A 22,634-nucleotide genomic window follows, 5' to 3' on the forward strand; every position below is an offset into this window, starting at 1 on the left:
GGTTAATGAAGGTCCAATAAAAACAATGTACTGAAAAGAAATCGCAATTTTTCTTTTTGGCTTGTAATCATCAGTCGAGCACAAAATATATCGACGAGAAAAGTGAATAGTGGCACACCGCACGCAGCTTAAGGTTTAAGGTCAGGGGCGGAGCCAGCCCTTCGGTTGTGGGTTCGGCCGAATCCAGTAGCTTTTGTCCGAATCATATATTTGTATTAAAAATTTTGTCAAATATGTAGAAATTATTAATTAAGAACCCAGTAACTTTAAAGAATTAGAACCCCGAACCCACAAGCTTCGAATCCTGGCTCCGCCTCTGTTTAAGGTGGCCTTGGCTCATCAAAAAACAAGACGAGGTAGGGTTGTGCTTATAGGCTTGGTGAATGGTGGTCCTTATTATGTGTAGAAATAATCACAGGTCACTTTTGCTTTCCTATAATCAAGATATAAGGTCTACTTTATTAATTGGAAAATTTATACGTACTAGTATTAAGTTACTACGAGTCCTAGGAACAAGTTGTTTCCTAGTAAGAAACTTCACGCGTTACAACAATAAATATAGAATCATAGGGGACCATGACATGCGACCAGGCAAATTTGATTAGAATAGTTATATAGTACAGTTACAATTGGTTTTCCAAATCCTTCAAATAATACCAATACTACAGCTTTAAGTGGGGGACCATGACACAAAACTAAAAAAGAGCTATTTAATTATGGCATACTAATATAATAAATAAATAAAATATAGATTAAAGGACACAGCCTTAGGAGTGTTAAAAAAAATGGTTTTATAATAGTGTATGTATACAGAGACATTACTCCGTTGATTCTGTAATACATTTAAAATCTCAGATCCCTACCTTACTGTGTTACTTCAATAGAAGACATTGTACATATCCGTTGTTCTTAACATGGGAAGACCATCTTAGCCATTGTACTTTTTTATTATTCGCAAATTAATTATTACTGTAACTTTTCTTTTCTTTTTGAAAATGGCGGGGTAGCAGATTTTAGCATTGTTAAATCCCTGAAAGGACAATTTGATGATCTAGAGGTCATATGAACCCTATTGTTGTTACAGAGTTCGAATTTAGTCTCCCTCACTCTCTTGGTCAGTTTTTGTTAAATCCCTGAAAGGACAATTTGATGATCTAGAGGTCAAGAAAAAATGTAGTGTCCTTATGGTAAAAATTATCCTCCTCCATGTAAATTTTCTGTTTCCCATTCAATTTTGTTCCCAAAATAGCTTCTGGTTTTTAATCAAAGCCAGTACTCCCTTCGTGTCTGTTTTCCTCTTTTCGCGTCTTTTCTTATCCATTGTACCAAAATAAATGAACAGCTACCACGTTTGGAAAATCCTTTGCATTCTCTCAACTACTTTTTAAATTCGTATATTTATTCTATTTTAAGAAAAAGAAAGGAATCCGAAGAACAAGATAACAATCGTGCTCATTTTCAAAAGGCAGATGTAGACTTGAATTCATCTAAACCCATAATTTTGTAGACGAAGTATATATATATATATGTGTAAAAATTCACTAAATTTTTTAATAAATATTATATCTGAACTCATAAATTAAGTTGCAATGAGTTAGCACTAAAATTTTAAAAGTTAGACTCCTTAAATTTAAATCCGAAATTCTTCTCTGCTCATTTCTATAACTTTATGGCAACTTAATTAAAATAAGTTTATCAAAAGGATGGATGAATAATCCGGGTTCAATTCTCCTTTTTCCTTATTAATCATGGCATTGTTGTTAGGTAGAAGGGTGGCAAGAATCGAGGTTTGCCAAATGGAAGACCATATAATTTATTCGATAAAAAATTAAAAAGAAGCAAATTAAAATATTGCTACATATATACCCTAATCATATGATGCACTCGACACGCCACAAACCACATACTCCTATTTTTGTTAATGGTTAACAACAACAAAATTCGTATAGAGAACCATATATTCGTAACAACTGTCTTCTGATTCTCTAATTAAAAATGTGAGTGGCCCTGGCGGCTGAAATTAAAAATTAAAAAGAAAAACTGAAGCCAAGATCCCTTGCCAGGGCAATCAGAACTAAATCTTGGAGTATTAATTAGTTGGAACAGAATATTATTGTGTGCTAACTTCAGTTGGTTAATTTATAGTATACATACCTAAAAAGTGTATACTTTGCAGATCGAGCACCTTGGTGACACTAAAAGCCCCAAAAGAACAATTTAAAATTAATTAATTAATTAATTAATAAAGCAAGACAGAATAATATAGGGGTATTTAATCATATATATTATTTTCTTTAGGAGAAGGCCTCGTGAATACATAGGTATTCTACACTATGAAATTACAAGTAATATGAGACAACATAATTCCTTAAGTAGTACAGTGTTTATATTTGAATAGAAACCACTCCTTTGAGGCCATTTGATTCTTCAATAAAACGTGAGGACAAATAATGAATGCACTTACATTGAGAAGTTTAAACATTCACAAAAGATCAAATCCAGTTTTACACGTAAAGATCAAACAAGTTACAAATGTAAGCATGGCACAATTATGTTAAAAAATAAATTTTCACTTTTATAAATGTATAATAAATTCAAATAGAATAATTCAACAATATTTTGATGAGGCTAAGTTTTACCTATTCTCCAAGAACATGGTCAACATATAATTAATCCCAATTTCTCCCAGCAGTCAAAAAGACCAAGTTATGCTTTCAACTATTCTTTAAATAACAATGTAAATCTGAACTGAGATTTTTTTTTTTTTTTTTAAGAAAATACTTATAAGTTTTCCCTCTAACAAAATTCCGCTAAGTAATGGAGAAGTAAAACAAAATATATTCCACAGAGTTATTAAATTTAGGACCTCAGGTAGGGTAGTTCATTTTCTCTTATTCTTGTTGTTAATGTTTGCCGAAGCAAATGATGCATCTGAAAGCTCTTGCGGAGATTCCAGTGAGCTGTACCAATGGGTTTTCAACTTTGAGCCTGTGATTCTTGGGCCATATTGTAGTTGATCTCACTAGTTTGGGCTTTGTTAACCTATTAATTCTGGGTCATTCGCGCAAATGGCCTTATTCGGGGGTAGTATTTAATTTTTGGCCCTCAAAATTTTGGTGTTTAATTTTTTCCCTTCGGCATTTAAATTGGCCGAAAATACTCCTGAGATTCTAGGTTTGAACCCCTGCAGAGTATAAAAAAAAACGCAAGGCAGAATTTCATAGTAAATTAGGCATATTCGGCAAAAGTTAAGTCTTAAGGCCTAACTCCAGTAGAATCCCAGCTAGGGGCGGGCATGGTATGGTAGATAACGATTACCATACCGAAATCGACTTTTTTTATACCGCAATTTCTGTATTATGGTATTTGGTATGTATTTTTAAAAAGTTTGGTATTCGGTACGGTATTCGGTATTCATAAAGAAAATACTGATATCATACCGAAGTATATAATTACATATACAATTCAAATATCTTAGTATTATAATACTAATAAATATATAAACTAGTATTATTAGAAAACTAATTGTTTAAACGTTGAAACTGTGACTACTCGATCTTGATTTAAATGTCTTTTTTGTGTAATTGATTTACGAAACGGATTGCTTGTACTTTCTTTTGAATATTTTTACATGTGTAAGGTGTTTAGTACATAATAGTTGAGATGTTTCTTAAGTAACGGAAGTCATAATTCTCCATGATATGAGTATATGTAAGTTGAAGTTGGACAAACTATGGTACCGAGTTACCGTACCGTTAAATATCGAAATCGAACTTTAAAATACCAAACCATCCTGAATTAAATTGGGACGGTAATGGTATAATATTTTTAGAAATCGAAAACCGAAATTATCGCACCGAAGTTTCAAATACCGTACCATGCCCACCCCTAATCCCAACAGAGTTAAAAAATAAAAAATAAAATTGTAAGGCAAGTTATGCCATAAGGCATAGTTTCTATTTAGAAGTTATGCCTTAAGGTATACCCCTTGTCCGGCATAACTTTTGCCTTAGGCATAACTCAGAACTACAGAAGTTATGCTTTATGAGGCCTAACTTTTGCGAAACCTCGCCTTGTTAAATTTTTTTTTTTTTTTTAACTGGGCTGAGTTTGAATCCAGAATCTCGAAATATTTTCATCACTTTTTTAGACGAAAGACAAAAACTAAAAAACAGCGCGTTTGAAGGGCAATTCAATGATTATTTTTGTGTAGGACAAGAAGCTATTGTACATCTAAAAGCGAGAACACTCTAGGCTAAAACATGAGAAAATAATTTAACATAACCCTTCATAATTTCAATAAAATAAAATCGTGAGGAATGATAAAATTAAAGAACTAATATGACAATGTCAGTTACTAATTTTCCTTTTCTGTTTATATATTGCTTATATTGACGTAGTACCGTTGCTGTAGGTATCTTAGTTGATTTTATGCAATATATGAGTCACAATATAGCACAGGTGTATCTTCAATTTATGCTCGCAATCAAATTATTTATGTAATTATACGCAAAGGGCAGGTTTTAATAACGGTATATATTCAGGAAATATTTACTTGTCCTCTCTAAACAGTGAATCTTTGCCACTGGAACATCACGTGTACATTTTAAATTTTGAATGGTTGCTTCTATGAAATTTGAAAGCTGCCATATATAATCCATTACACCTAGTAGAGAATTAGATAATTGCCTTGGACTACTTTCAACCATCTTGTGTGAATTAACAGAATTTAAAATGAGTTCATAAAAAAAAAAAATATCATCTTAAAACTGTCATAATATAAATAATGTGAACAAACGGAAACTGGTCAGCAACATCCACCTCATGATATTAATAAGCATTTCAAAGCAACATAGTTCGAGTTTCTTTCAATATGGTTTACAACATTCACCTTAGTATTATCCATAGAGTTTAGCTCAAAAACTAGAAAAAGAACCGTAAGAGGTGAATTTACAGCTCGGATAGAAAATCAGTTTCTCCTTTATTATAACATATAATATAATATATGCTTTTATGCTACACTGAAAATAAGTGAAAGTTGGACTTTTTGAGGGACATTCACAGCATCCAACCAGGCACCATAACATTGACGTTTTGGGCATTTGTTACTGCTGTCATTTGACTTGAAGTAGTTATTGGATCGTACCTGTAAAAGTAAACAAGTTAGTTTTACTTAAAATTTTCTTTCTATTACATAGTAGGAATTAGATAATTGGAAGGAAAGGGAACAATAGGAATTAAAGTATTTAACTACACCAATTGAAAGATTTTCATCGGTAGCACTAGACTATAAATGATAATTTGCTCTCTTTTTCGTAATTACCGTCATCACCGAAGGGATCAAATGAGTTTTTTTTTTTCTTTTTCGCTTCCCATCCGGTGTCTAATACTTGTTTTAGGTCCAACTAATTCAGATTCGCTTCAAAGAATTCCACTTTGGGAATAAAGTGTTCCCTACCAAAGGCAACTTTGATCCATTCACAAGTTCAAAATCGAAACCTCTAGTTAAGGATAAAAGACTACTTACCACTCAACTATTACCTTCAATAGTGCTTCGTACTAGAGCAAGTCTCACTCGTCAACTAATTAATCGTCAGTTGCAAATTAAATACAAATAATTAGAAGTAACATAATGAAAATGCTAGGATTTACCCAATTTGCAAAGTAGAGTTGCACTCTAGAGGTTGGAAAAAACCCTGAGATTGAGCATGTTGCTGCTGACCATAATTGAGACTTTGCTCACCACCTCCCCATGTTTGTTGCATGTTGTTTTCAGCATATATATCTTCCAGCTGCTAACAAATTAAATATGCGAAATTCAATGGCATTACAGCACAATTTGTTAGATCAATAAGAGAAAGTTAATTAATGAAAAATAAACGTAAGTGATATTTCTAATAAAAATCAATCTGAAGACAACTAATTAAATCCAAGAATGTTATTTACCAAAAAAAAAAAGAAAAAAAAAATCAAATCTAAGAATGAGCTAGGAAAAGAGTTACAATCACATGTATGGCCAACCTACCTTTCTTTCAAGAACCTTGTTAGCCTCATTCCACAATTTCTCCTGTTATAATGGAAAGTTACGATTACTTACTATTTTACCACATGCATATATATTGAGCTAAGAACAATTTGGAATCAAATCAGAGTTACCTTAGTTTGAAGATCAGAAAGCTGGTCAAGCATCATTTGTGTCTATAGAGCAGCCAGAAGAAACAATTAGAATACTTGAATTAAAGAGGTTCCAAAAATTTCTCGGAAATTCCAGCAGTGCCCTCATTATTTCTTTTAATAATATGTTATTTATCTATATGTTTATATCACTAAGCTTACCCTGGTGGACCTTATGTGTTTGAGGGAAGTATCTAGTTGGACTTCAAGATGCTCAAGATCATCTATATTCAGAGGCCCCAACTCATCTCCAAGAAGTTGTCTTCAAAGAAAATGTCAACTACTGTAAGTTATAAAGAATACAAGTTGTGTACATTTTTTGTATGTTAGCATGATTAAGGTTAGGTAGATAGTAAATTACCTTTGATATCGCTGCAGTGACTCATATTTGGCTTTGAGTTTCAAGTATTCCCTATAGCTGCTTTGCTGCAATGGATCACAAGATGATCATGAAAGAGGTCAATATAATAGTTGAATCGTATTTTGTAACTCAAACAGTTAAACAAGATACAACTCATAGTTAAACCGTATTCTGTTATTTGTTATACTTCGATTAGCGTATTCATTTGTATATCGATTATAATTACTGCCTTTTGTTTCATAATGCTATATCATGGCTTTTTCGCTCTTGTTATTTTCATTTTCATACTGCATTGAATTGCTTGTCCTTATCTAATTTTTTTTTTTTGTCATGCTTTCTCTTGAATTGAGGGTCTTTCAGAAATAGCCTCCCTAGACCCCACATTGTGAGAATTCACTGGGTATGTATTTGTTGTTGTAAACAGTTAAACAAGAAACAAATTCTCTCCAAAAAAAAAAAAAAAAAAACTTTTGCAAATAGGCATTATTCTCAAAAACTCAAATCTTGCTTGCTTTTTCACGAAAAAGTTTACGAGAAGAAGATTTTTTATCTTGCATTTTTCATTCCTTTGTCTAAGGACTGGAGAAATGAAGTCAACTAGCTTTCGTTACCTCATTATCTTTGATTGATCGGTTGACTTCCAATGTACCGTAGCTGCACTTTTGGTACCTATCAAGGGTCTTGAGCATACTGATGCATAGGGGAAATAAAAGGAAAAAGTTATTAATTGTTAGCCTTGAAAATCCTTAATCGTTAGGCAAACATAACGTATGACCATGCAAATTATAAACGCGATGAAGACATTAAACATGTTTGAAGAATCAAGGCACTCAAGAAGAACATCAATTAAGGGAGTGTTAGTACGGAGGAAAATATTTTCCATAAAACTTATTTCAGTTTTCTCATGTTCGGTCGATCAAAACTTTTGGAATAATATTTTTTCTAGAAAAAACAAGTTCCATAAGTGATATTTCACTCCGATCCTCCACATCCTCCAACACACCCCACTCCTGTAGCCCACACCTCCCCCATCCCCACACGCTACACTCATCCCTCATAATGTTTAATTTGTCTAGATTATATATAAATGCTTCTTAAGACATATTTTTCGCTTACTTACCAAAGACAAGAAAATGGAGAAAAATTCACTTATTTTTCAGGAAAACATTTTCCTTCATGCCAAACACGCACTAAGGATAAGATATAGATGAGTGAACCTTGCATCAAGATAGATTGTCTATACATCGCACTCTCTTGAGGTACAACCCTTCCCCGGATCCTGCGTCAGCACAGGATGTTTGGTGTATTAAGGATGTCTTCTCTTTAAAGAAAGGAAATTCATAAAGGACAGAGTTATAACCGGCGGGCAATGCATATGACCTATTTAGGAAAGATTTATCACAAATGTCTAAGATCACAGAGGTAAAAGAAGATTTAAAAAAAATCATCTTAAGACTATTTTGCTAAGAATTGAAGTCCTTATTAGATTTTGCCAAAATTTGAAAAAAATCAAACAGGTAGAAGGACTGGGAGACAATGTTTTATCCGGTTACTCCAACGTATTTGGAAGGTACACAACATTATGATAATAAAGCCTTCTTCAGATCTGCAGGTACGTATGACTACTCAGCCCATCTGCCAATAAATATGATCCAAAATATACTAAGTAGATTTTCCAAGCTAATCTTTATTTAAATCTTAGGATCTGCTTGTTTTATTTATTTATGAACAACTTAGGAGTAGGATTAATGTTTCATCATATCTTGGTACTTTATTCCCTACAAAGAATGAAAGAAAAAAATCATCTTCAAGTAGTTGATTGCTGATAATCCATGATAGGTAACAGATCTTGGTTAACACATAATCAGATTATAACCTACCCACTTTTTTCCTTTTTTTGTGGTCAAATTGGCTAGGAACTATTAGATCATGTCTTCTAAAAACCTAATTTTGCATTGGACAAGATCCAAGAAACACATAACATACAAATGAATAGCCAAAACAAATGCAAAGAGGTCAGATTCAGATCTTACAAAGACAATAAAGATCTAGACATTAGAGAGATGGAAATAATTAATTTTACTTGTTGGTGCTGCAGAATTCATAAAGCTTGCCACGATTAGAGAAAATGACAAGAGCAACCTCAGCATCACAAAGCACAGATAGTTCATAAGCTTTCTTAAGCAATCCATTTCTTCTCTTTGCAAAAGTGACTTGCCTATTTATCTTGTTCTCTATCCTCTTCAACTCAACTCTTCCTCTACCCATCCCTCCCCTCTTATTATTTTTCTTAATTTGCCACTTTCTTCTCTTGGGTAACAATTAGATCCTCTTTTCAGTCCTACTGAGTCAACCAAAATTGTGAAAGAAATGAACTGTAAACCCTAGCTAGATAGAAAAAAAAGAAAGGATTTTATTAGCCTTTTTTTCTCGAGTCTATGTTCAAAGTAGAGATTAGAGAGAGAAAAGTGAACATGGGTTGTTTGTGTATGACATTTCCTATTATCTTCTTCTTCTTTAAAGATTCTTTGTTTTAACCTTAGGATTTGCTTATGCCATTCCAAATTTAGGTGCCTCAGAGCTTTAGGGTTGGTCTTGTTTCCACTTTGAAGTTACATGAATTCAGCTAATGCGTTAAAGTGATGTCTTACCACTTTATTTTTGGAGCGTGTAGACCACGACGGATGATTATTCGTAGTTTGGGCGACACGCGACTAGTTAAGTGTTGGTATATTTGGTTCTCATTTGTGCGGTCCATTGTAGAAAAAAACAAAGCGTGTACTAAATTATCTGGACACGCGTCAATTGATCAGTGGATATTACGTAGATATCATGCGTAACCAATTCGCAGTACTGGCCTAAAATTTTCTCAAACATTGAATTTCAGGGATGTATTATTGAGTTTTTGTTTGACAATATACAACAAAGATAAGCTATTATGTGATAAAGGTGATCTGTTATTCTTGGTTTATTTAGCTAAACTATTTGTCAAGAGTTAATTTATCGATCTTTAACCTTAAGGTGGACATAATTCAATTTCATTTGTACAGTTTTACTATATGAAAATGTGAGGTCATAATTTAGTAAAAAATGTATCGTATTTGGCTCTTTGCCTACTTGAAAGGGAAGAGAGGTAGTATTAATTTTGGAATGGAGATACTACGTAGGTGTTTGGATATGCGATTTCATCTCATGAGATGAAATCAGCGTTTGGACATACAGTTTCATTTTTGATTTCATCTCATGAGATGAAATTCCAAATCATCCAAAAAGGCATGATTTGGGATTTGAAATCATGATTTCAAGAAATATAAATGTAAAATTTGACGTATACGTTTATATTTTGTAAAAAAAGACCCATAAGTTGGTAGATATATTTACCAATCATGTTTAGTAACCATTTGTATTAAATATTAATCTGCAAGTTGGTAAAAGATATTTACCAATCATGTTTACCATATGGGAGAATTATATTAAAGAGTAGTTACATTACTATTCATGTTAAATTTTCTTTTTTATTGAAAGTTTGATCAATTGATGTTGTATTTTTTAGAAAGGTCTTCTAGTAGCGTATTAATTTTATTATGAACTATGATTTACTCATTTGGTAAGATTGTATAAGAATTGAGAAAATTTTGATGATTTTCACAACTTGTGAGGTTTTTATATTTATAAAAAAAATTGCAACTTAAGAAATTCAAATTACATGTCCAAACATGATTTTATCTCATGAACGGCTCCTATATATATGAGAAGTTTAGTTATGTCTTTTAAATTGGAAAAGAAAAAACTCTGTTATGTTGAATTTTTCTGGAGAAAAAAAAAGTAATTACGTAATTTTTTTACTATTGAGGCCATGGATCAGTGGCTAAGATTATCATTAATAAAATTTACCACTTTTAGAAAAAGGGGCGATTTGCATGATTGTCCTTAGTTGGGGTGGTTTTTAATATTTGCACCTCAAATTGCTGGTCTTTAATTTTTGCCCTTCACCTAAAATATTCCAAGATTCTGGGTTCGAATCCCGGCTTAGTCATAAAAAAAATTACAAAGCAAGGTTAGGGCTGCTTATCGGGCGGATCGGATAGATAACTACTCTTAACGGTTCGGCTTGCCGGATATCGGCTTTTAAATGTACTAATCCACTAGTCAATCGATAAGATATCAGTTGATTTGGTATCGAATTAGCAATTATCGGGCGGTTAACGGGTGGTATATTGGCTAAATTATGTAACAGCTATCACTTTATAATACCTCCACGTATTCACTTTTTCAATGTAATTTACCCACCTTACTGGAAAAAAGAACTTTTTTTCATTGTGCTAAATGCAGTGAGCCCAGGGGCGGATCCACCCTTTAGGGTGGGGGTGGCATGGATCCCCTAAATTGATAATTTTTTTATATACTTATGTTGCAATTTGCTTAAACTAGATTAAATATTTGATCCTGCCGCCCCCAGTCGCAAATTAGACAAAGGTGTCATGGCTGGTAGACACAAGTTTGAATCTGTCTTGAACATTTTCTGACTTCCGTTTTTTTTTTTGTGCTTTTTAGTTCCTTTGTACCAGTCATTTCCCTTTTCGGCTCTCTCAATTTTCTATTTATCTTTTTATTATTTATATTTTCTTTTCTCTATTCTATTATTTTATCTGTGATCTCTAGCGAAAACACACAAAATAGAAACTTCAAAATCCCTTAAATTAAGCATTTCTCTTAATCTCGAATCTGTGAGTCTCAATAAGAAGTTTGGATTGTGATCAAAATTCAATTTTTTTATAATTCTTTTGTTGGTTACTTCCTCTGTCCATGTTTGCTTGTCTATATTTGACTTGGGGCCATCTTAATAAGCAATAAATAAAATAAGAAGTGAATTGGAGTACTTAATAATAAGGGTAAAATAGGTATAAAATGGTAAATTATGTCTTGGATTTTCAAATTGTACAACTTACAAGTAAAAGTGGACATTTATTTTAGTATAGTGGATGAATAAAAATGGATGGAGGGAGAGTATTATAAAAATTCGTGCTTTTCTATAATTATTAAATTCAATTTACTACTTAAATTGTGATGGAAATTTCATAAGCATTGCTTAGAAAAAACATGAAATTTATGATTTATTTTTGAGAACTTATAGTTTATCTAATTCTACATTTATTTATGGGGTGTAATTTACCTATTGAAGAGTTTTAATATAATTTTTCTTATTTTGATTGGTGTAAGTTCCTTGGTGAAAATGTTGATTTTACTTCTGTTGTTAATGGGTGTGATTCCTTATTTAAGATGCTAATTATGTTCGTTTCTTGATTTTAGAGATGTAATTTTCATATTTGCAAATAAAAAATGGCCTATTAAGTTGACCCGAAAACTCAAAAGAGATAGACCCGACCCAAATACACGTTCCTAATAAGATGTACATTGAAGAAAATTGTGGCGCCCACCACCTTCAAATCCTAGATCCGCCTCTGAGTGAGTCAGTGATAACAAGAATTACTCCTAGTTTGCTTTGAGTTTTTCAAAGTTCAAGCAAATGTGCAACGCATATTTGTTATGGAGTGATTGTAAAGTTTATTAAGAGTTGAATGCCAAATTATTGGCAACATGCAACAGTTAGAGCCCCCAACAACAGAAGCTATGGAAGATTTAATCTAGAAATAAATGAGTGAATATTATTGAATAGAAAAATATAGAATGGGGGCTGGGGTTTTAGCTTTACTGCTTTAGGATTTACAAATTACAATATATATTTAATATATCTAGAGGTAAAAACCTAATAATCATAATTCTTAATGGGTTAACGGTTTACCCGATAAGGAAATTAAGTAATCCGTCCACACACTAATAGACCGTTAATTATAAAATTTTAACCAACTCACCAACCGTTAATCTCATAATCCAATACTAGCAAGCCAATTTTGCGGTTGGATTATCGGTAATAGTTCGGTTTTGAACAACCTTAGGCAAGGCTTTGCAAAAATTTTGCATTATGCGGCACACTTTGTCTTAAGACAAAACTTCCGGCAGACTTTTTGCAAAGTCTTGCCTTGCGAAATCTTTTTTTTTTTTTTTAGACTAACCGGGGATTCGAGTTCAGAACCTCGGGAAATTTTCGGCCACCTTTTTAAGCGAAGGATAAAAATTAAAACCAGCAATTTGAGGGGCAAAAATTAAAGACCACCCCAAAAGAAGGCCAATCCGCCCCAAAAAATGTAGAAAAATAACAACATTTCAGAACACTGCGAAAAAGAAAAAGTCTATTGGGCCTTGGGAAATTTTCTTTAATGATGACCCCGTTAATTTAAGGGACTTAATGGAACTGGTCCCTCTTCCCCTATTAGGCTTTTTTTCTTTTCTTTTCTTTTCTTTTTAAGCAAAACCAACCAGCAGGATGTTGTTGGATGTTTATTCAAAATCAATCAAGCTATTTACAGAACAAAAAACAAGAGAAAAGCTGAACTACTCTATCCTAGAATTAAAAAAAACAAAGAGGAAAGTTTAAAAGTTGTAAGGATCCTTTTCCTCTATTAGACTGTGTGGAATTCAATGTCTTTTTCTCCGATTCATTTGATCTTAATCTCAATTGTTTTATTTTATTTCTTATGGATCCTCATAAGACTTTATTGCCTAACAAACAAATGGTTACTTGGTCACTAAATTTTGATATTTTAAGAATATTTGTTGGATTTTTTTTTTCTGTATTCAATTTATCAAGGATGTTAAACTATTTTTCTCGTCCTCGAAACTCGAAAGCTTGTTCCACATTCTGGACTATGAGCACATTAGGCAAATTATGTGGCCGCTTGAACGGAGCTTTTTAAGACTCCAACAGAAGATTAAGGATAATAACCGTAACATCTTCCAAAATTTGCCAAAAATGTATAAACATTTCCTTAATCCCTTATTCATTGATATGGAGGCAGTTTGTTAATGGTATAGCGAAGAAACAAAAAGACTCAAAATCGTATAGTATGTGTATACTTCTGGGGACATTCTTCCACTTACGTGTCTAGTCTTAATAAAAACTAAACCTTTTGTAATTTGTTAGTAATATTTATGTATCTAAAAATTCTCGTTACTAGTATTGTAGGAGCTTTCAATTAAGAAAACCCCTCCCCAAAAATGGACACTGCTGCTAGCTAGTTCTTTCAACTGTGGACTATGTGACAATATTCAACATTTTTTTGCGCGGATTGCCCTTCTTTTGGGGTCGTCTTTAAATTTTGCCCACTCATATTTGTGGTCTTTAAGTTTGCCCTTCGCTTGGATACCTGAGGCCCTGCTCAGGCATTTAAAAAAAAAATCGCAAGGCAGGGCTGGGGGAGTGTATGCCGGATCCAGCATACAGTCCTTAAGGAAAAATGAAAATTATGCCGGAGGGGGCAGACTTTGCTTTGAGACATATATTTTTTTTTTTTTACTTTTCAAGCCAAACTTTTAGTTATGCCTTAAGGAAAAGTTCTGCCTTATGGGGCATACTTTTAGTTATGCCTTAACTAAAAGTGTACCCATAAGACATAACTAAAAGTATGCCCTATAAGGCGGAACTTTTCCTTAAGGCATAACTAAAAGTTTGTCTTATAAGGCAAAGTCTACGTCTTAGGGAAAAGTTTTGCCTTATGGGGCACACTTTTGGTTATGCCTTAATTAAAAGTTTGCCCCATAAGGCATAGTTCCTTAAGGAAAAGTAGTGCCCCATAAGGCATAACTAAACTATGCCTTGAGGAAAAGTTATGTCCCTCCGGCATAATTTTAATTTTTCCTTAAGGACTGTATGTCGGATCCGGCATACACTCCCCCAATCTTGCCTTGCCAAAATATTTTTTTATTTTATGCTTGAGTAGGGATTCGAACCCAGAACCTCAGGTATCCAAGCGAAGGGCAAAACTTAAAGATCACATATATGAGGGGCAAAATTTAAAGACTACAAATATGAGGGACAAAATTTAAAGACCACTCCAAAAGAAGGGCAATTCGCAGAATTGCCCAATATTCAACATATTACTATATTATATAAGAGCAAATGTGAGGACTTTTGTAGTCCTCACAATAATTTCTCAATTTTTTAAAAACTTTTTAATTAATTACTTTTATGTCCTAATCTTATTTATTTAAGTCAATTTTTTTGTTTTTTGTTTTTAAAGTCTACTTTTCAAAAGTTATCGAACCTGGGGACTTTTGTAGTCCTCACAATAATTTTCATTTTTTTTTAAAACTTTTTAATTAATTACTTTTAGGTCCTAATCTTATTTATTTAAGTCAATTTTTTTGTTTTTTGTTTTTAAAGTCTACTTTTCAAAAGCTATCGAACCTCCTACCTCATTTTTCACGTTCTTTGATTTTCCGATTGGTGCTCGATATCCGCATTTGAGCCCAATTAATCCAGATAATTCGCACTGTATCGCGCCTATTCGGGGGGAGCGCTTCCTCCAAAGATTTTTTTCCATATCCATGTTCGAACCCCTAATCCCTAATTAAGAGAGGAGCAGCTCCATCCGCTGCACAAGTTAAATTATGTATTTGTCTTAAAAGTTCATTAACTATGTATATATTATTTATTTAGAACTAAATAACTTCAGAAAATTAGGATACATAAGTTATAATGTCAAATTCTTGCTCCAAATTTGATTTGAATTAAATAATTTCATCAAAATGGAAGTTAAAATATTAAATGAGTGGAATGAAAATTTTGCTTTCATTTAAACTACCCACTTGTGGGACTACAATGAGTATATGGTTGTTGTTGTACACTTGTACTAACACAAATCATATTTATTTAGTTAAAATATCTACTTTTATATCTTGAGTTTGGGCCCGAACTTAGCACGGGTCTCACATAACTAGTATCAGTAACAAATGAATACTACTTCTATGGGCACTTTTGGTATGGGCTTTCTTGGGGCGACCCCAAATTAGCTCTTTCTTAGATTAGACAACCTGAACACTTTTCTTCTTTTTTTAAATTTAAAAAAGGACTTCTATTTGAATAATATCGAGTTTTGGGTTAAAATTGTCCCCTATTTATGGAAATATGTTCATTTTGGTCCCTTAAATATTACTGTGAGCATATTTGATCCCTTATCTATGGGAGTAGGTTCATTTTGGTCCCTTAAATATAACGCTAAGCATATTTAATCTCTTAACTATGCTACAGTGGGACACTGTTGGTTCCCCTAATAGAACCCCGTTTAAAAAGTAACGGTGCTAATCCCATGTGACACTCACGTGACTTGTAAGAGGCTAAACCCACCGGACAAAAATACTAAACTCATTTGCCTTTCTCCCCAACTTCATATGAAGAAACACTTCACCGACAAAAGCCTTAGCCTCTCTGTAGAAAGCTTTCAATTGGCTGGAAGAAGAAGAAGCTGATTTTTAAAAAAAGGCAGAAACTTTATCTAATATATTAAAATTTGCATTCATATGCTTCCAAAAAAAATTGTAGTGATTCCACAATTAAGATAATTTATAACGGTTGTTAAAAAGAGTTTTGATTTTTTTAATATTTAACAAAAATAACTTTATATTCACATGCTTCCAAAATAAGTGAAACGGTTCCATGTGTGCTGCCAGATTACTATTTAAGAGTTGGTTACCAACCATATGATCCAAATATTATGAGTTGTTTTGCTAATATCTTATATGAATTGCATTTTTTAGAGAAATGTCATTACTCTGCTTTACATTTTGTCCAATGGGTTTAGCCTTTTACGAGTCACGTGAGTGTCACATGGGTTTAGCACCGTTACTTTTTAAACGGGTTCTATTAGGGGAACCAAAAGCACCCCACTTTAGCATAGATAAGGGATTAAATATGTTTAGCGTTATATTTGAGGGACCAAAATGAACCTACTCTTATAGATAAGGGATCAAATATGCTCAGGGTAATATTTGAGGGACCAAAATGAACCTACTTCCATAGATAAGGGACAATTTTAACCCAAAACTCGAATAATATCATTAAGTGGGATTCCAATAGCAGCATAGATAGATATTATTCGTATAATAATTGATTTCAACTTAGTTTGAAGTTGAAGCGCGGCTAGTAAATTTTAGGCTAAGAATATTTAAAAACTTTTTTGGATAGAGAAGTGCCTTGAGGAACTTTAAATTATATAATCTTCTGCCATTCAAAAATATATTTAAAAAAGGAAAATTATCTCTTTCTGGGATTTTCTGACAAGAAGTACTTAATTTTTTTTCATAAAGTCATGTAATTAAAGGTTGTTTTTTAGTTACATAAATTAAAGAACAAAGTGTAAATTCTTGAATATGATATAGTGATCATATTCTTGTGTGTGTGTGTTAACTGTACAAATATCTTAAAACTCAAACAACAAAATTATGGGCTTTCTAATCTTGTAGGGCTTTAACATCAATTTGAGACAGTGATTCAGTTGGTAAAGCACCTTCACCCATAATTGGTAGGTCTTGAGTTCGAGTCACCCAGAATGGGAAGTGTGAAAACACTATAGACCCTCCAAAACTGTGTGCTTGTGGGGGGGGGGGGGGGGGGGGGGATGTAGTCCATCATATGCATATTAGTAACTTGGTATAGTATATATTCCACCAACTGAGTTTGCTCTTCCTTTAACCCTTTTCTACACCATCATTTCTTCAAGTCAATTGTTGATCTAGGCATAACAAGATATTAATAAATTTGATTTAGAGTAATTATTCCATCAAATTTTGCATGATACAATCTAGACTTTTAGAGGAAAGTCAACAATTATAGCCTAACAAGACCCACTTTGTTCATTTGAAAAGTAAATATGTTTGGTCGAATAATATAAGGACTGAAATTTGTTTAAAACAACAATTCATGACTAAAACTGTTTTTCCTTATTCTTACTGGTACGAGGGAGTATTAAAGTAGCCAAACAGTGTAGGACGTAAGTGGTGCGATTCTAATTGATTGATAACAAACACAATGCTACACACTGTTCACGCAATGCTGTAAAGTTACTTGGCTGGCTATTTTCTTTCTTCAAAACCTATGTCATATGCGAATATATTTGGGGTGACAGGTTTGGTCAAACGACCTGTCAATGACTCAATTATATATGTGGAAAGCGACTAATACCGTACTGAAATACAACATACCTAAGATATATGGTAATTGGTATGCATCTTTATTTGTCCCAACGGCAAATTAATTAAATACATCACCCAAGCAGTGTTACATGAAGATCTAATTAGAAATAAGAATTTTGGGAACTCCTATATATCCACAATAGGTAGAAGCAGACATTCAATTTTGTGAACCTGTTAATCCTTCTAGAGTTTCAAAATTCACAAGGGATAATACCTAGAGTTTTATAGGTGGAATTTGAAATTCCAGGATAGTGGCGATCGTTTTAAGAAAGGGCCGAAAAGTGACAAATAAATGCTAGGTAATCACCGGCAACTCATGAAATTTAGACACATAAGATGAGCTTCATCGGTTCTTTCCATTAAACCACTCACACTGATAGTCTTTTGGGCATATTTTAACGGCTTCACTAAATTTATGAAAGGCACAAATAACTGTTTTAAAATTTTCAATCTCTTGGGACAGATATATTTCAGATATCCAGCTTGAATTGACTAGCAATCTATCAAAGTAAACGGTGTGTATTGTCCTCAATATAATTAGTGATTGCAATAATTTGGATCCAGATGTAACAATTGCGAGAATTGTATTATCAATGTATATATTAGTCAAACTAAAGAGTACCGTAGGAAAAAGAAAAAAAAAACATCAAGAAGATCAAAAGGGAAAAATTATTGTCTTTTTTAAAATATAAAAAAATCACGATTTGTTGTTTTCCAAAAAATCCATATATAATCACATTGACACTCACGTGACATTGTGGGAACTGCTTGGATTTACCACAACTGAATTTTAGGACCACATAGGAATCAATATTTCAATAAAATACACAATTGACCGTGCAATGGCACAATTCGTTGATTTAGCAAGGATCAACAACCTACATAATTGAGGACCATAGCTATATTATATATAATATAAAATTAGGCAAAAGAGGAGTGATGTGACACCTCTTTTTGGCAAAAAAAAAATCGAGAAAAGGCCATAAATAGTCCCTTATCTATAGGAGTAGGTCTAAAATGGTCCCTTAACCATACACTTACCGGTTTTAGTCCTTTAACTATCCAAAGACTTATCAAATTTGGTCTCCGTCTATTTTTTTTTTATACAAACAGTGTACAAACTCATAAACCTTCGTCAGATTAATCATTAAACCATTCCTCAGGCCTATATTTTTCTCTCCCTGCTTCTTTCTCCTCAAGCTCCTCTTGTTTAAAAAAAAAAATGGTAAAAACTGGTAAAAATCGACAGAAAAAAAAATCGATGGAAAAAAACCGATGGAAAGACCGACAGACTCTATCGGCTTTTTCAATAATATTTTTAAATATTTTTTTTTTAAGAAAACCGACGGACTGCGTCGATTATTTTTTGCGCGAAAAAATATAATTATTTGTTATATTATTTTCTAAAATAAACTGATGGAGTCCGTCGGTTTTTTATTTTTATTTTTTATTTTTTTATAAAAAACCGACGGAGACGGAGTCCGTCGGTTTTTAGAGCGAAAAAACAGTATAAATTAAATCAATGTAAGTATATGAACAAAAATATCAGTGGTCTAGTGGTAAAGCCCTTTAATGCCAAGGAACATAGCCGGGTTTGACTCCAAGTTCCTACATTTCATTCTTTAATTTTCAAAAAAAAAAAAAAAACCGACGTGAGACCATCAGTTTTTTTTTTTTTTTTTTTTAAAACCGACGGACTTGAGGAAACGCGAGAGAGAACTTGAGGAAAAAGTTGAGGTTAAAGAATGAACTTGAGGAAAAAAAAGCAGGGAGAGAGAAATATAGGTCTGAGAAATGGTTTAACGATTAATCTCACGAAGGTTTATGAGTTTGTACGTTGTTTGTATAAAACAATAGATGGAGACCAAATTTGATAAGTTTTTGAATAGTTAAAGGACTAAAACCGGTAAGTATATAGTTAAGGGACCATTTTAGACCTACTCCTATAGATAAGGGACTATTGATGGCCTTTTCTCAAAAAAACCTAATTATCTTTTTTCTACTTCTTTTTTGGCTTTTTTCTTATTTTTTTCTCATTATCTTCTACCTAAAAAATCTTAAGAAACACTCACTGACTCCCTTAATTATGATAGGCAGCACCATTTCGAAATTCTCGCAAAAACATCCGTTTGAGTAGACAACGGGTGAGGTGAAATTTGAGGGGACTAAGAGATGTTTTTGCTCTGTAATTAAATGTAATAATTAATGCTAATAAAATGTAATAATTAATGCATATAAATTATTGCACATGTTTCCTCATCTTCGCCCTCCAAAGCAATGTTAAAAGCCACGTTATAAATAGTATTTAGCTAATGGAGGTTTCATTCATTTAAAAGTACAATATCTGACTTTGGGGAAGCTTTGTTATCTTTGTGGCATATATTTTGGTATGCTTAGATTTCTTGCTTGATTTTGCAGGTATATGTAATTCATTGTTCTTTATATATTCATTTCTTATTTCCAATGACAAATTTTATTCGTCATAAGTTGTACGTTGTTTGTCTGTTTGAATTTGATGTCTTTATTTTTTTAATTTTTTTTAAATCTCATAAAGTTATACAAATACATCTGAAATTGCAAAAGCTACTTCAATATGTTTTAAAGTTATACAAATACATCTGAAATTGCAAAAGCTACTTCAATATGTTTATAGTTACTGTCATTCTAATATCCTCATTGTAGTTGCAGTAGATTCACCAATCATTTTTTTAAGTCTTCTTCAAGTTTATGACATATAAAAGTCATAACATTACAAAAGATTTATTTGACACAACTATAATTAGTAACTCACTCTAAATGTGATTTCGAAAGCAAAAGAACTTATGAATGCTGTGTTTTAAAGTTATCTATATGAGAAATTAGTTTATATATTGAATTTTTTAATGTGGTACCAGATTTATTTATATCCGATATTTTTAATTTTGGTTGTATTTATTAATCTGATATTTTTAATTTTGGATGTATTTATTAAGTCTTTTGTTATAAGGTCTTATTCATAATATAATTTTCTTATTATAATATACTCCATAGTTTAAAATATTTTTTAATTTTAAATGCTAATAAACTTTATACTCGGAGAAGTTACTTGTTAAAAGAACAAAGGCAAACATTTTGAGTGAAGTATAAACAACAACTCATTCCTCCGTTTTTTTTTTTTTTTTTTTTTACCATTTTCTCAATAAATAACATTATATGATCAAACCCCACCCCCCCCCCCCCCCCCCAAAACCAACAATCCAGTTTGCAGGATATGTCAACGTTCTGATACTATTTCACGTATTCTCTTACAACAATGAACCAAGTAGTGGATTCTAACTTGTATCACTTACCCAAATAAATGACCGTACGCTCTTCACATACCTAATTTGGCATCCCTTTCTTTTTATTTGGCAATTTTAATAGAGTGATGAGATTTGGAAACAAAATTACATATTGAATTGATTGCGAATCCACACAATATTCATATGCGCAAGATATATTTTTTTTAATAAAAAAATATCATCATTACAAAAACAAAAAAAAAATAATACACACTCGTGTGCGTTCAAAAATATATAGGTTTCAATTGCATCGAATTTCGTCTTTGTTTAATTTCTTTATTACATAGTTGATTGATTCATCATAAAATGATTAATTTTATATAGAGACATACCTACAGTAATTGAAACCGTAAGAAGAAAATCATCTCCACATTATTAGTTTTTGGCAAACTGTGTATTCTGTTAATAAACTCTAAGAAAAAATTTAGATGGGAGAGATACACAAACATCAGAGAAATCATGGCTAGCCCATAGGCCTACGAATTTAGATGTATAACTTGCAATCTTTATTTTCCCCCCAACAATATCTAGTATATAACTTACAACCTTGATTTTTTCTAAAAAGATTTCTTGCAGCTAAACATATTGTGACCAAAAAACTGTGAGACAAACAAAAAAGGAAATTACATGAACTTGAACTTCCAATTGCAAGATCGACTATGAGGAATATGATTGATAAAAGCTTTTAAATCGTAACTGAAAATTATGAGTGGGTCGCCATTTTGAATCCGATAAAATCACTTACAAATTAACTATGACCATCAAAAGAATTTTTAACTTTATACTTCTTATCTTACCTTAAGGAAATTATCAATGTTGTTTGTTCATGGAGAAAGTAAATCACATCCTTAAATTGGTGATTGTAGTATTGACTTTACGAAGAGCATTAAAGATGATAAAAAGCTACTGCTCAAACTCCAAGGATTAATCTTAGTAATGATGAATTATGTTTATCCAGCAAGTTCTTAAAAATCGGAGTAAAACGAAGGTTCAAAAATAAAAAAAAGTTGGTTCAAAAATACATATGCAATAAATACATGGGTGTAGAGCTAGCTTTAAAATTATAATAAATGATAGAAATAAAGGCGAGAAAAGAACATCTCAACTTATAAAACAATATGATATTCTCTAACTTGTTTCATCATTAACTTTTTTATGAGAATTACAATAACAGATCCGTTTTGCAAAACAGAAATAAGAGATGCAAGTATTAATTATCTTCTATGATATTAGGGAAAAATATATTCATTATACATCTTCGTCCATTACAAAGATCTTCGGAACCGTATATATTTTTTCTTCAAGAAGAGAATTTAGAGTACAACATGTTGTCATCTACACAAATAGTTTTGAAAAATGATTGTCTGTAGACAAAATTAAATAGCAAACAAACATTTGGAACAAATATCATTGTAGGGATCTAGTAGCTCAATTGGTTGGCTACTTAAATTTTCACCTTATTAGTGGATTCGAATCCCCATGTTGTAGTCCCCTCCCCCCTTTCCCCTTCTCCTACCCCCTATGTAATAAAAAATATATTTTTTTAAAAGAACAAAAATCATTATTTTAGTTTCAATAAAATAATAATTTAAAATATTAAGAAAATTTAGCATTAAAATGGGCCAACTCGACTATAAGAGATTGATTTTCTATTTTACGTAATAGAATGTATTTATTTTATTATCAAAAAT

At 32.2% G+C, this 22,634-nt stretch overlaps 1 protein-coding gene across 2 annotated transcripts; it reads right to left on the bottom strand.

The window, feature by feature from the left end:
- Positions 1–4,804: 4,804 nt before the first annotated feature.
- On the bottom strand, positions 4,805–9,080 carry LOC132623778 (agamous-like MADS-box protein MADS2). Of its 2 annotated transcripts, none has more exons than XM_060338583.1 (8): positions 8,619–9,080; positions 7,147–7,225; positions 6,536–6,600; positions 6,337–6,436; positions 6,157–6,198; positions 6,026–6,067; positions 5,653–5,795; positions 4,805–5,146 (listed from the first exon to the last, which is right to left on the bottom strand). In XM_060338583.1, exons 1-8 carry the CDS (start codon positions 8,801–8,803, stop codon positions 5,059–5,061), a joined length of 744 nt encoding a protein of 247 aa, XP_060194566.1. In that variant the 5' UTR covers positions 8,804–9,080; the 3' UTR covers positions 4,805–5,058. The 2 variants fall into 2 exon arrangements, with proteins under 2 accessions (XP_060194566.1, XP_060194567.1); XM_060338584.1 differs by having other exon boundaries at positions 5,653–5,792; positions 8,619–9,077.
- Positions 9,081–22,634: the final 13,554 nt, after the last annotated feature.

The sequence above is a fragment of the Lycium barbarum genome, chromosome 12, assembly GCF_019175385.1.
Source record: "Lycium barbarum isolate Lr01 chromosome 12, ASM1917538v2, whole genome shotgun sequence".
NCBI lineage: Eukaryota > Viridiplantae > Streptophyta > Magnoliopsida > Solanales > Solanaceae > Lycium > Lycium barbarum.